This window comes from Micropterus salmoides, unplaced genomic scaffold, assembly GCF_014851395.1.
Source record: "Micropterus salmoides isolate LMB-PRFRI ecotype aquatic unplaced genomic scaffold, ASM1485139v1 Ms_hic_scaffold_2087, whole genome shotgun sequence".
Taxonomy (NCBI): domain Eukaryota; kingdom Metazoa; phylum Chordata; class Actinopteri; order Centrarchiformes; family Centrarchidae; genus Micropterus; species Micropterus salmoides.
The window spans coordinates 14,385-27,151 of record NW_024041248.1 but is presented as its reverse complement, the minus strand read 5'-3'; the positions used below and the strand labels follow the sequence as shown (position 1 = coordinate 27,151).

At 42.8% G+C, this 12,767-nt stretch overlaps 1 protein-coding gene across 1 annotated transcript; it reads right to left on the bottom strand.

Annotated features, from left to right (window-relative positions):
• Positions 1 to 9,428: 9,428 nt before the first annotated feature.
• Positions 9,429 to 10,369, bottom strand: LOC119915361. Its single transcript, XM_038734882.1, has 3 exons — positions 10,041 to 10,369; positions 9,740 to 9,929; positions 9,429 to 9,644 (listed from the first exon to the last, which is right to left on the bottom strand). Exons 1-3 carry the CDS (start codon positions 10,367 to 10,369, stop codon positions 9,429 to 9,431), a joined length of 735 nt encoding a protein of 244 aa, XP_038590810.1.
• Positions 10,370 to 12,767: the final 2,398 nt, after the last annotated feature.

Genomic DNA, 12,767 nt, shown 5'->3' with positions numbered 1-12,767 from the left:
GGAGATACATCGCCCTGAGCTATAGTAACCTCTGCTGGGACACAGGAGGATCTGACGCGCAGTCTGTACAGAGGGCGTGAGCGCAGACCGCCTGGTGATTCAGATAGGCCACCACCGCTGTGTTGTCGAACGAACCATGACGGGTGGCCTTGGAGATCGGGCAGGAAACTCCTTAGAGCCTGGACACTGCCAACATCTCGAAAGTTGATAGGCCACTCGGATTGTGCACCTGCCAGGATCCCCTTGCAAAGCGGCCGTCCATGACTGTGCCCCAGCCGTGAGGGAGGCGTCTGTCGAAATGACCAGCCGGCGACAAGACCCTCCCAGCAAGGTCCCCTGGACGGAACCAAGTTTCCTTCCAACCGATAGGGAACGAAGACACTTCGCGTAACCCAAATCAGACGGAGAGGATTCCCCTCGGGAAAACCCTTGGTCCTTAGCCACCACTGCAGGGGTCTCATGTGCAGCAGTCCAGATGGTATTACGCTGGACACAGCCGCCAGGAGACCCAACACTCGTTGAAAGTGTTTTATAGTGATGGCGTGGCCTAACTTCACCTTTCACGGCAGCCAATATGGTGCGACACGTGCGGAGACAATTGTGCCCGCATCGTTATCGAATCCCATAATCGCCGAAGATACACGGTGAGTGAGTCTGAACGCTGCCTGACTGCAGACCCTCGGGCAGGCAGTACGGCGTGGACTCGATGGTGGCAGGTGCGAAGAAAGATCCCCTACCCCGGTCTTCCTGAGCTCCGTCGGGACTGGATGATGGTCCTCAGATCGCGTCTCTCAGAAGGCTGAGGGTGAGAGCGCTGTCTCGCGCCCAGCTCCTCGGGGGGGCCCCCGAGAAGCGACACTCTGCTTCCTCTCTCTCCGTAGGAGCTTGTAGAGGGAAGGGACCTACGCTGGCGGTGGCGCGTGGTGCTTAAGAAACCTTTCATCAAGCTTACCACTACCTGTGGTGTCTGCTCCTCCTGGGCAGTTGATGTTGAGCTTAGCCACGGCTCTAGTCACCACCTCCAGCAGCACGTCGTAGTCGGGCGCCGCCTGATGACGCCGCCCCGACACCCGGAAGTCATCGTCAACTACGCTGAGCACGTTGCTGCAGCATCTCCGGATCAAACCGCGAGCCGGAGAAGCCGAGAACGGGCCTCCGAACGAGGAAGGAAGCATCGGAGCCAGCGGATGAAGGTCGGGAAAAAGCCTCAGCCGTCCAAATCCTCTGCAGATCACGCTGTGAACCCCATGAGTGAAGCCGCCGGGTGCCTCAGCGGCGCAGGGGCCCACACCACGGGGAAAACCATCCGGCCATCCTCAGAAAAGAGAGAGCCATGCTGTACTACAGCCAACGGGCGCAGGCAGCCCCTTGAGAGCTGCCGGGCGTGCTCCATCCCCAAACATGAGACACACATGAGAATCTCATCCATGAGTACCGAGGGCAAGAAAAAAAACACCTTCTGTACATCTGGTTGCGGACATGCTGGTAGATCTTCTCAGGTAAGATACCTGCTTGTATGATGGAGCTTTCTTCAAACAACATACAGAGCGCCTGCTGAATAGAAAAAAGCATGATGTGTGTGTACAGGTGTGCTTTATACTCCTCCGGTTATTCCGTCACACTTACCGTTCTAGCAACAAGCCATAGGATTGGAGTGATTTCATTCACGTTCAGACCTGCTACGCCTAGAGGCGTTCCATAGTGTCGTTACTGACGCAGTTCGAGTTCCCTCGAAGGGGAACTAACAGTAATAAATCAGTATGTTTGAATGCTGTAAAATTTTGTTTGTATATATTTGAGTAAATATGCAGTTTTAGTGTGATAATTTTGGTGATGAACAAATTTGTGCTTTAAACTTGCAGTGCAGAACCTTCTGGCAGTGGGGAGTAATTACACAAACACTTCTGACATGTTTGTGACACATGTGAGCTTTCCCTGGGCTTGTGTTCAGAAATTGTAACAGAAATGCAGAGAAATACTGCTTTCACCTTACTGCATCAGAAACAATATAAGAATAATATAATGATAAAATATAAAACAATATCTAACAAAGGTTTTTTATCTGAGTACTTAAATTACATTTAGCTGATAATACTTCTGTAGCCTACTTCTTAATACAGCTTTTACTTTTTTGACTTTTACTTGTAATGTAGTATTTTAACACCACTTTATTGGTGCTTTTACGTAAGTAAAACTGTGAGAAACTCTTCTTTCCCAGGCTTTTGGTCAAAATGTAAGATTTTGGCATACCATTAATTTATGGTACAGAATTATTAGACACCATTACCTTATCTCTTTAACACTAAAATAGCCTGCCATGTTGACTGTAAATACTTCCAGAGATATGAAAACCATATATCCCAACTCCTCTGGGTATTTCCACATTAATAAATGAGAAGGACCGGAAGTTCTGCCATTATCAGCTGACTTGGCTGTTTTCTCATAGTCGTAAACTTCAGAAGAAAACCCCTGGTGGAGCAGAAGACACACCAGCAGTGTAAACAGATGTACACAGACATTCCCTCGCTCCTACCTTTCACTTTTACAGTGTGCTAGTAAATGATTTACGTGAGGGCCCACTCTTGTAGTTTTATAGGTTGGCTTAAAGGAGGCCCCCAGTAGCTGCACAAACTCCACCAGTCTGGTTCAAAGCCTAAATGAGCATGCGTTGGCCTGGATGGGGGCCTGGAGGAGGAAGGGTGATTGTTAATCTGCAGCGTGCTACCATGTGCTGAGGTACCATTTCACCCAGGGGCTTATTAGCGAGACAGTGTTTCCGTGATGTTGAGGAAAACACTCAACACAGGTCCTAAACAGCTAATGTTGGCTGCTGCTTGTATTGCTGTAGATGATGTAGATGTTAAGAGAGAGTTAGGTCATCTTGCATGACTGCACACAATACAACATTGCCAAGCATATTAACACAAACTATGCAATTGTAATAAACAAACAATTCTCAAAATATACATTACATTAAACATTTACAGCAATGGCAGATGGAGCTATCTACATGCTCTGTGTGCCCCTTGCAAAAATGCATCATTACCAGTGCACCAGCACAGTAATGTCGCACAGACATCAATAATTTGAACTGTGTGCAACGTTTTGTTATGGTTTCTGGGTTGAACAACATTTTTTTCTCAAAATGGTGTGCAAGGTGCATAATTGGCTTTAAGGTACATTTTCTCTTGGTGTCAGAGGTCTACCCATCAGCAGGAGCCAGCAGAAAGTGTGCTTGCATACACAACAGGGTGTTCAAGGCACCACCATTACCACGAAAATATTTTGTCGGGACTGAAACTCTGGTATACTGCGAATACAGAAAGATTACCTGGCAGTGACATGCTTACTCTGCACTGTGACCTTGTTTGGCAAGAGTTTGAATGTTATTGATGTTCATCATGTAAAAGTCCCACAAGCCAAACACCTCTTCTGGAGTAAGCCTACCCTTTCTTTTGTATGTTTTAGATCTCTCCTTGCTTCAACCTTCTTTTTTCAAGGCAACAACCTCTGGATCTGAAAACTGAAGCCAATGCGGAAGTGCATTCAACCTGCATTCTTTCTAACGGCCAGCAGGGGACTTACTGGTTACAAAAGTAAAGTAATTCTGATTGCATTGGAGTCTATGACAAAATGACCCTACTTCTCAGCTGATTTATAACCTCTTAACACTTCCTAATGAGTTGAAGTCCCAATCGTAGTTTCAAGTCTTATCAATACAGCATGATGTTTATTTAGTAAATTATGATTGCTTTTAGGGTAAATAGAGGATAGAGACCGGTTGCAACAGTAGAGATGAAAATCGTATCCACATCACTGTGTATATTAACTAGCCATGAACTAGTTTTGGGGTGCTGTTGTGTGTTTCTTTTAAGAACTTAGACGGTTCACAGTGTTTTTCAGTTCATGAAAGTTAATAATATTTTGATCACCAAAAATGGCTTGTTCAGCAGCCTGTGTACTGAAATAAAACTCTAAGGTGTCAGCTATTAATTTTTTCCAGTGGGCTACATTGTTTTAAAGCCTGTTTTTCCTAGCCAAATTATTTGACTACAGGTCTGTCACCCTGACATCTGTAGTCATGAAGTCCTTGAAAGACTGGTGTTGGCCCACCTGAAGGACATTACAGGCCCCTTGCTGGACCCCTGCAGTTTGCCTACAGGGCGAACAGGTCTGTGGATGATGCTGTCAACCTGTCGGCATCACATCCTGCAACACCTCGACTCTCAGGGACATATGCAAGGATCCTGTTCGTGGACTTCAGCTCGGCGTTCAACACCATCATCCGGACATCCTCAGCACCAAACTCACCCAGCTCACTGTGCCAGCCTCCCTGTCAGTGGATCACAGATTCTGACTGACAGGAGTCAGCAGGTGAGGCTGGGAAACACAACGAGCACCAGGACTATCAGCATGGTGCCCCCAGGGGTGTGTGCTCTCCCATGCTCTTCTCCCTCTACATCAACAACTGCACCTCAAGAGACCATCTGTCAAACTCCTGAAGTTTGCTGACAACACAACGGTCATCGGCCTCATCCGGGACGGTGATGAGTCGGCCTACAGACGGGAGGTTGATCAGCTGGCTCTCTGGTGCGGTCAGAACAACCTGTAACTTAACATGCTCAAAACTGTCAGGAGGAGCTCCTCCATCACCATACTCAACAGCCCTGTGTCTGCTGTGGAACCTTCAAGTTTCTGGGATCCACAGTATCCCAGGACCTGAAGTGGGAGCCCAACATGGACACCATCATCAAGAAGGCCCAGCAGAGGACGTACTTCCTGCACCAGCTCAGGAAGCTCAACCTGCCTAGGAGCTGCTGATCCACGTCTACAAGCCATCATCCAGTCTGTACTCTGCACGTCCATCACTGTCTGGTTTGGATCTGCCACCAAAAAGGACAAGGACAGATACAACAGGACAGTCAGGACTGCAGAAAAGATCATCGGTGCCAACCTGCCCTCCATACAGGATTATACATTTCCAGAGTCATTCATATTGTCATATTGTATACTGTATACCAATCCACCTACCTCATGTACAAAACCTGTACATACTACTTATTTATTCCGCATTCTTCGCACTTCCCAAACTGTGTACATGAACGCTTGTATGTGTACGTGCACCTGTTTATCACATCCACTCCAACGTACAAATAATAACATTAATGGTAATAGTATTTTCACCTTTGCACTCGGCTCATCAAACTATTACACTGTTGTCTCAATCTGTCTGTTTGTTTTGTTTATAGTGTGCATATATGTGTTCTCAATACTGTAGCCTGTGTTGATTTTATTACTGTATATTGTGTTATTGTATAAGTAAGCACATTGTGAGCAGTGTACAATCCAGAGTCTAATTTTTGTATGTGTACACATACCTGGCAATAAAGCTGATTCTGATTCTGATTAGCATCCCAATTAATATACAGTTACCGTGACTCATGGAGGAATCTTACTAACCAAGCTAGCTAGCTCCTCCTTCTCGTCCAAATATGGTCACCAAAACCCCCAGATGGCTACGGCCAAAATACCAAACTTGAGAATGAGATCCTCTTATTTTATACAGTGATTTAGGCTAAATGATCAGCTTGTTATCAAACAGCTTTAGGAGTTCATAGTGACATTTGAATCATCTGTGTTGAGCAGGCCTACTCAAGTAGAAGTTTGGGAAATGTTATTTTAGAAATCAAAAGAGTACTAAGAGTATCTCAGTGTGGGAGAAAGAAAGGAAGAAAGACATTTAATATGTTGTATTGGTGTTCATTCAATATGCAGCCTACATCATTTTAAAAGCTGTTTCCTTCTACAGTATTAATAGGAAATTGTTTCGGCTGTATGCAAAGTGACTGTAAATAACAGTCTGGCACTTCAGTATATTATATTATTATTTTTTCAGCCTACCTGAGCACTGAAGTGTGTTCTTATATGACTTAAGTCTGCATATGGCATTTCTCACATCATGTCTCACAGTTGGTGCTGATGCAATATCATGCATGAGACAAAAAAGAGGAAGATAAATCTGGTTGACCATCGTGTCTGGTGATTCACAGGTCACTTAGTTTTCAACTAATAATTTACTAGATGTGAAAAAAATTTACTTGATTCTTATGAGAGCTTTCTGGATAGTAGACTGTGTGAATAATTACAGGGGAAAAGTCATTCAGTATTTGAATTTGCAAGAAAGAACCAAAGACTGCTGTTGGAAGGGGTTAAGCCCATAAATATCTGTTAATTGAGAAATCAGAAAATATTTTAAAATTACTTTAATCACCAAAAAAGCACCACACTAATTATTTTTATAATTATCGTGTCCGCTAGCTACAGTGAGATCTAAGGTCTGAGGTCTCCCCATGGTCAGCAGAATGTTTTAACAAGCTGTTAAAAACCAACCTCCTTAAGCACTTCGTCCTGTAATGTGAGCATTTGCCATTTCTGTAGTTTTTTTGTGTTTTTTATTGTTTGGTGTGTTTGCCTCCTGTACGGTTATTATTTTTTGTTGTTGTTATTTCCTGTTTTTAATTTTGTACTTTTCCTCCAGGTTTGCATTATGCAGACCCATGTAATCGGGTTCGAAAGGCACTTAATAAGCACATTTGCATTCAGGTATACAGTGACACATGGTTAACAGGACCAAAGGCTCAATTAGCAGGAGGGCAGGAAGCAGGAATGAAAGTTGGCGTATAACAAGATCAAGGGGGCCAAACCAGTTGGGGATCGGGAGCAGCTCCCAGATGTCACTCGATCAGCAAGTCCACACTGCTCAAATATGTATTTCTTCATTGTATGTTAAGGGATTGCAAAAGAACAATCATTCAAGTGACCACGAAGTTTACAGCAAATCACTCAACATGTCAACATCACGTCTTGAAAAAATCTGTCTCTGTCTGGAAGAATGAGAACATTGCTGATGTTTATGACAGGAAAAAACTAAACGACAAAATTTATGGTTGCAGGTGTTGAAACTGTAGCTTAGTTTTAGAAGTATGGTTTAGCTATGCCGACAAGTTACAACAATATGAAGCAGTAAACAGAATCTTAGGGTGGAATGTCAAGGTGTATGTGTGAGCGGCAACAGTACAGGGCCAACAAGGCATACCAGATGTTAACCCTACTGTCACCCGCAGTACACAGTGTGTGTGCAACTATTACACTCCACAACACCTGGTGCTGGATGGAAAACAAAAGAATCTCGTGGAACAAGTGCTCAGATCTTTTACTTAAGTAAAAGTTGTAATACAACAGTGTAGAAATAGAAGTAGTGCTGCATTCAAAATGTACTTATGTAAAAGTGCAAAACATCATCAACATATACTTAAAGTATGAAAAGTGCTTAGTATGGAGAGTGGCCCCTTCAGAATATCAGAATAATGTATGTTGTTGGATCTTAGATAGTGATGAAGGGATGTGTACATCCTTAATGATGCAGCTGGTAAGGAGGAGCTAATTTGAATTTGAATAGCTTGTGAATTACCATTGGGGATCAATAAAGTTTATTATCATATAATATACATAATCATTTATGTTGATTATAAATTTCAATCTGCAAAGCAACCTGCAGCTAAATAATTGCTGTGGAGTAAAATGCATAATGTTTACCTTCGAAATGTAGTGGAGAAGAAGTATGAAGTAGCAGAAAATGGAAACACTTTAGTAATGTACAAGTACCTAAATTGCACTTGAGTAAATGGTCTCAATTACTTTCCACCAGTGCAAAAAGAACAACATACTGATGTCATCAAGAATGAACTTGAACTGGAACTGATGCTCCAGTTATGATTTACAAGCAGAGGCAAAGCAATAAGCATTATAGCTTATTTGTCCAATTACCTTATAACTAATACATTAACATAACATTATAGCATCTCTTGAAAACAGTCAGATTACAGTAGCCTACAATCATTAACTACACAGAAATACAGTAACTTTTTGTCAGTACACAGATCATTTCAGCCCTCAGCCTGATGAGGTGAGAGTTCATCATCAGTCCAGTAACATTATCTCATATAGCCCAACTGTCACCACAGGACTCTACTGTTGGAATGACATGTGCAGACTACATGGTCACTATTATTATAACATGAAACACAGTAGATCAGGTCTGAATGCTCTGGTTGATTTTAGAGCCTAATAATGTGATGTCAGCAGCTGTTTGCTCTGTTTGTCACAATTGGAGCAGCTGAATTGGTGTGATGCGCGGATCGGCTCGTGCATTAACGGAATACTCATATAGGCCTTTATGCAAAATCATCCCCGCCCCCACCAACTAATATTTATCAGCTTTAGAACAGCACCTGCACGGGCATTTTCCCACCTCCACGGTCCTGTAGCTTCAGGTGATTTCTTTATTGTGTTATATGATGGATGAGTGCTTTCTTTAGCGATTGAGTTTTTGATTAGAGAGGCTGCTGTCAGTCATTTAAACGTTTCCGTCCGTGTAGTAACGTCAGCAAAATCGTGCCACAAAACCAAAAACATTGCTTACTGTTTAGACGCTCCTATGGATTAATTAGTCTATGTTGCTGTGACTCTTGCATAAATGCGCACAGCGTCTCTGGAGAGGCGCTTCACCCAGCAGCCGCTGTCATTTTAATGGTCCTGCTTCCCATCCATACATCACATCCAACAAACATAAGCGATATCAAAGTGAAATGATATGAAGGAATGCGGTTATAACTGTATTTTATGACGGGAAGGGCAGAAAGTTTGATCGTCTAGTTGATCATTTTAAATAATTACAGTTTTTTACTAACACTTTGTTACTATTTTCAGAACCCTGATGTCATTTTTCACAACTCTAGACACAAAACGGTTATCATTTGTAACACAGGCTGCACAATGCAATGTTCAAAACATTGCATTGTGTTCAAAATTGCAATGTTCAAAACATTGCATTGTGCATTCACATCTTTAAAGAAATCTTGCACTTGCACAATCATTGGTTCAAAAACCAAATTTACTGTGAAATACCATTGAAACATAACTATAGATCACCCACACACACAAGCAACCCATAATTTCACTGTGTCATTGTTCGTACAATCATTAAATATTTAGAACAAATTAGATACAGGTTCATTATGGTAACTGTACAGTAATACATCTCTGTAAAAGTACTGCAGTAGTAGAGAGAATACTACAGACACAGTGGAATCGTTGAACAAAGTTTGTATATTGATGCAAAACACCACAGTACAATCACAACATAGGTTTATTTGAATCAAAGCAAAAATAATTAGCTATGAAATCAGGTTAAGGAAGGGAGAGTATGGGGGTAAATACAGGGTGGTAAATTGTGCATGGGCCTGAAACCATGCTTGCACCACATGAGCATGATGGAACCTGACATTGTCCCACACATGACATAGGTCACACCTTCAGCTCTACAAACCTGATCGAGCTCATCAAGAAAAGTGACAAGGAGAGCTGCATTATATGGTCCAACATGAGGTCTGGTCCACCACACTATCTTCTGATATAACCGCACACATGGTAATATTGGCTCCACGTTGTCCAGGTACTTGGATGGTTGCCCTCTGGCCAATGAAATTCCGACCTCTCCTCTTTGTCTTGGCCAGATTAAAACCTGCCTCATTCAAATATATGAATTTGTGATGGTCGTCATCAGCATCCAGCTCCATCACCCTCTAAAAATACATTTTGGAAAGAGATTTAGAGATTAGTGTACATTGTAGAATTTTTGGGAATGTTTTTACAACAGCCGTCTTGAAACTGAACTTACCTGAACATAGTCAGTCCTCATTTGCTTCACTCTGTCTGCATTTCTTTTGAAAGGCACACGGTACAGTTGTTTTATATGAATTTCTGTAAGGCGAATATCATTTCTGGCCCCAACCAAATCCACCACAGCCTGCTCTTGTTGGTCAGTTAGAATTTTACCTCTGCCTCCACTATTTGGCCTGGTCACAATTCTACAGGGAAGACACTTGGTCACATCACCTATTCTGTGATACACATTGGTATGCATTATATCATTTGACAATTGGGAGTAGCATAATGTTTAGTGCATGCTGATAACTTACTGGTTCTCATTGCGGAAAGTTCTGAGTATTGAGGCCACGGTTGACCTTCTGAGGTTTGATTGTATCACTGTAGCCGCCTCAGTCATTGTCATGCCGTGATTCATGACATGGTCCACGACTATTGCCCGAATTTCATTGGGCACTCGATGCTGTTGTTGCCGCTGTCTTGGTCCGTGGCCTTGTCCTCTACCACGTTCCTCCACACCTCTCAAACGAGGCCCACGACCACCTCTCAGAAGGGGTGCCTGTCCCCTGCCATTCCTTTGACCAACACGTCTTCTCGTCTTCCTCCCACCACCATTGTGACCTGGATCACCTGCTGGCTCCATGTTATGTATCACTATGCTCTTGCAATTGGATCCCAATCAACTCTTTAAATACTCATTCCACAATGTGCACTCAATCATCAGTAACGAGTTGGCAGAATTGGACAAGCAATTACAAGGGCCTGCATCTATACAGTGCAGGACTGTCAATACTGTAAATAGTCTGAAAAGGTGGTACAGTATTTGGGACCATAGACACAGTGTCTGATGAAGTATTACAGTATGATAAAATATTAGGCTACATCCATGGATATTGTAGTCTAATTGGTTCATGCTCCACACTAATTGGTGACAATGAATCTCGTTATCTTGAAACTTTCATGATTATTTTTTTTATTTTTATTTTTTTAAACCTGTCCTGCCCTTTTACTTTAACAAGAGAGTATTATATAGTCCTTTGTCTGTTTTATTATTTATTTAATTATGTATTGATGTGTCACCGGGCCGGACAGGGGGGCAGACACGGGGATGGGGGGGCACAAACAGATAGCACAGAGACAGGACAACACCTGCAAGAGAAGGGGGAAAGGGGGATGGAGGGTGGGGACAACAGGGAAAAGCTGTGGGAAACACCAATTGCAGAAAGCAACGAAACCTGCAAGAGAACAGAGGGGGGCTTGGGGAGGAGAAAAACAACAACAAACAAACAATAAAATAATAATAATAGTAAAAGACAACCAGCCGAACAGCAGCAATGAACAGCTGACATAGTAAGACAATTAAGAGAACAATGAAAATTAAAGCTGCAAGCAGCGTTGGGCGGGCCCTCGCACTTGTAGCGCGTCCGCACGTGAGCCGGCCGAGTTGCACATTCTGGAGCTCTGCCGGTGCGGCTGTGAATTTCCTACGCGGTTCCGACGCCGCATGAAGGTGCTATATGTCACTTCCTGTGTCCCCTATGTGGAGCTACATAGCACTTGCCGCTATGAATATAAATCGGTATTGGTGTGTAGATGTCTGCGGGGTGGGAGAGTTATCAAGCACGTAAAGTTTGTTTCAGATGTGAGCATGTACACTGAACAATAATGTACCCAAACAATAAAATAAATTCCTTTTATATTTCCCTGCCTTGTTGTTTATGTGTACATACAGAGGAAGAATGTGAGAACAGCACACATTTCATCGTTACTGTGTGTTAGAGCATGGAGAACAGTGGATACTTTTAATACAGCCCACACCCTAATACTGTGTAACTATAACAAGTAGAGAACAGAAGAAAAAGATGTTCTTTCTTTACAACTGTCTGCATAGCTTATTCATATTGTGTAATGAATGAAAATAAATAGGCCTACTAGGCTCCTCTCTACTTTGACATTTAAGATTAGCTGTTTGATCCACCTTCATACACATGTGACATTACTGTACAACTTGAGAAAGGTGAGTTGTTTTCTGCTCCAGCCTGCCTAAAAGAAAAGCGTTTTTGGGATTAAATGGACTTTTTAGCTGCTGCAGTGCAGGATGAACTCAGAATAGACCCATTTCTCACCTTATTATTCTAAATCATGCAACGAAGAAGAAGAAATGCATAATAAATCCTGGGACAAAATCTGTCCACAGCATGTAGTCTGATGAACAAGACTTGTGTTATAGCTGACTTGGGCAGTGAAATGTTTAATTTTTTAATTCATGTGGTCATAGTTGTCCACAACTCAAATCAGAATATAAGAAGAAATGTTTTATACCACCTCAAGAAGGCTTCCTATCAGAAAGGTAGGAAGGTATTTCAAATGTACAACTGCAGTACTTAATCTAAGTAAAGTAATTTCCCTGACATTACAGTGTTACGCATGTAACAGGTTTTATACTTCCTGTGAGTATAATCCAATCAATCTTATTTTCATACTGTATATCCGTTGTGTAATTTGATAAATTGTGTATGTGTGCTGCATCGGGTGAGACTCTGCTCTTCAGAGAAGACTCTGACTGCAACATGCGTCTTTGTAAAGAGAGAAACGGACAGAAAAAGTCTCTAACTCTGCCTGTCAGCTCGCTCTGCTCCGTTAAAACTGAATTTACCATACAGAATTGAATACGAGTGCACTCCAGATTTAGCTGCAGCCAGCTGACCGTGTGCTTCTCTCTATACCGCAGTTCTGTGTCCATGCATGCAGCAAACTGAAAGCACTGTCTGTCGGAGCGTCTACGTGAAAAGAGAAGGAAGACATTGCTGGTAGTATTGTCTTCAGAGTTGTTAAACACCTCAGCGCACTGAAGGAAGCCATCTGACTGTGTGAGGGGCAAGATCGTTGATGTCTGCAGGCAGAGTAGAGCTCTCCTGTCTGACTGGTCCACCAATAGCAGAGAAGATGACCCCTTGAGACACAGCCCCTCCTCATTTGCATAATGAGGCAGAAATGCATACAAAAATTTAAAAAGACAGGCAGAAATAAATACCATGGGT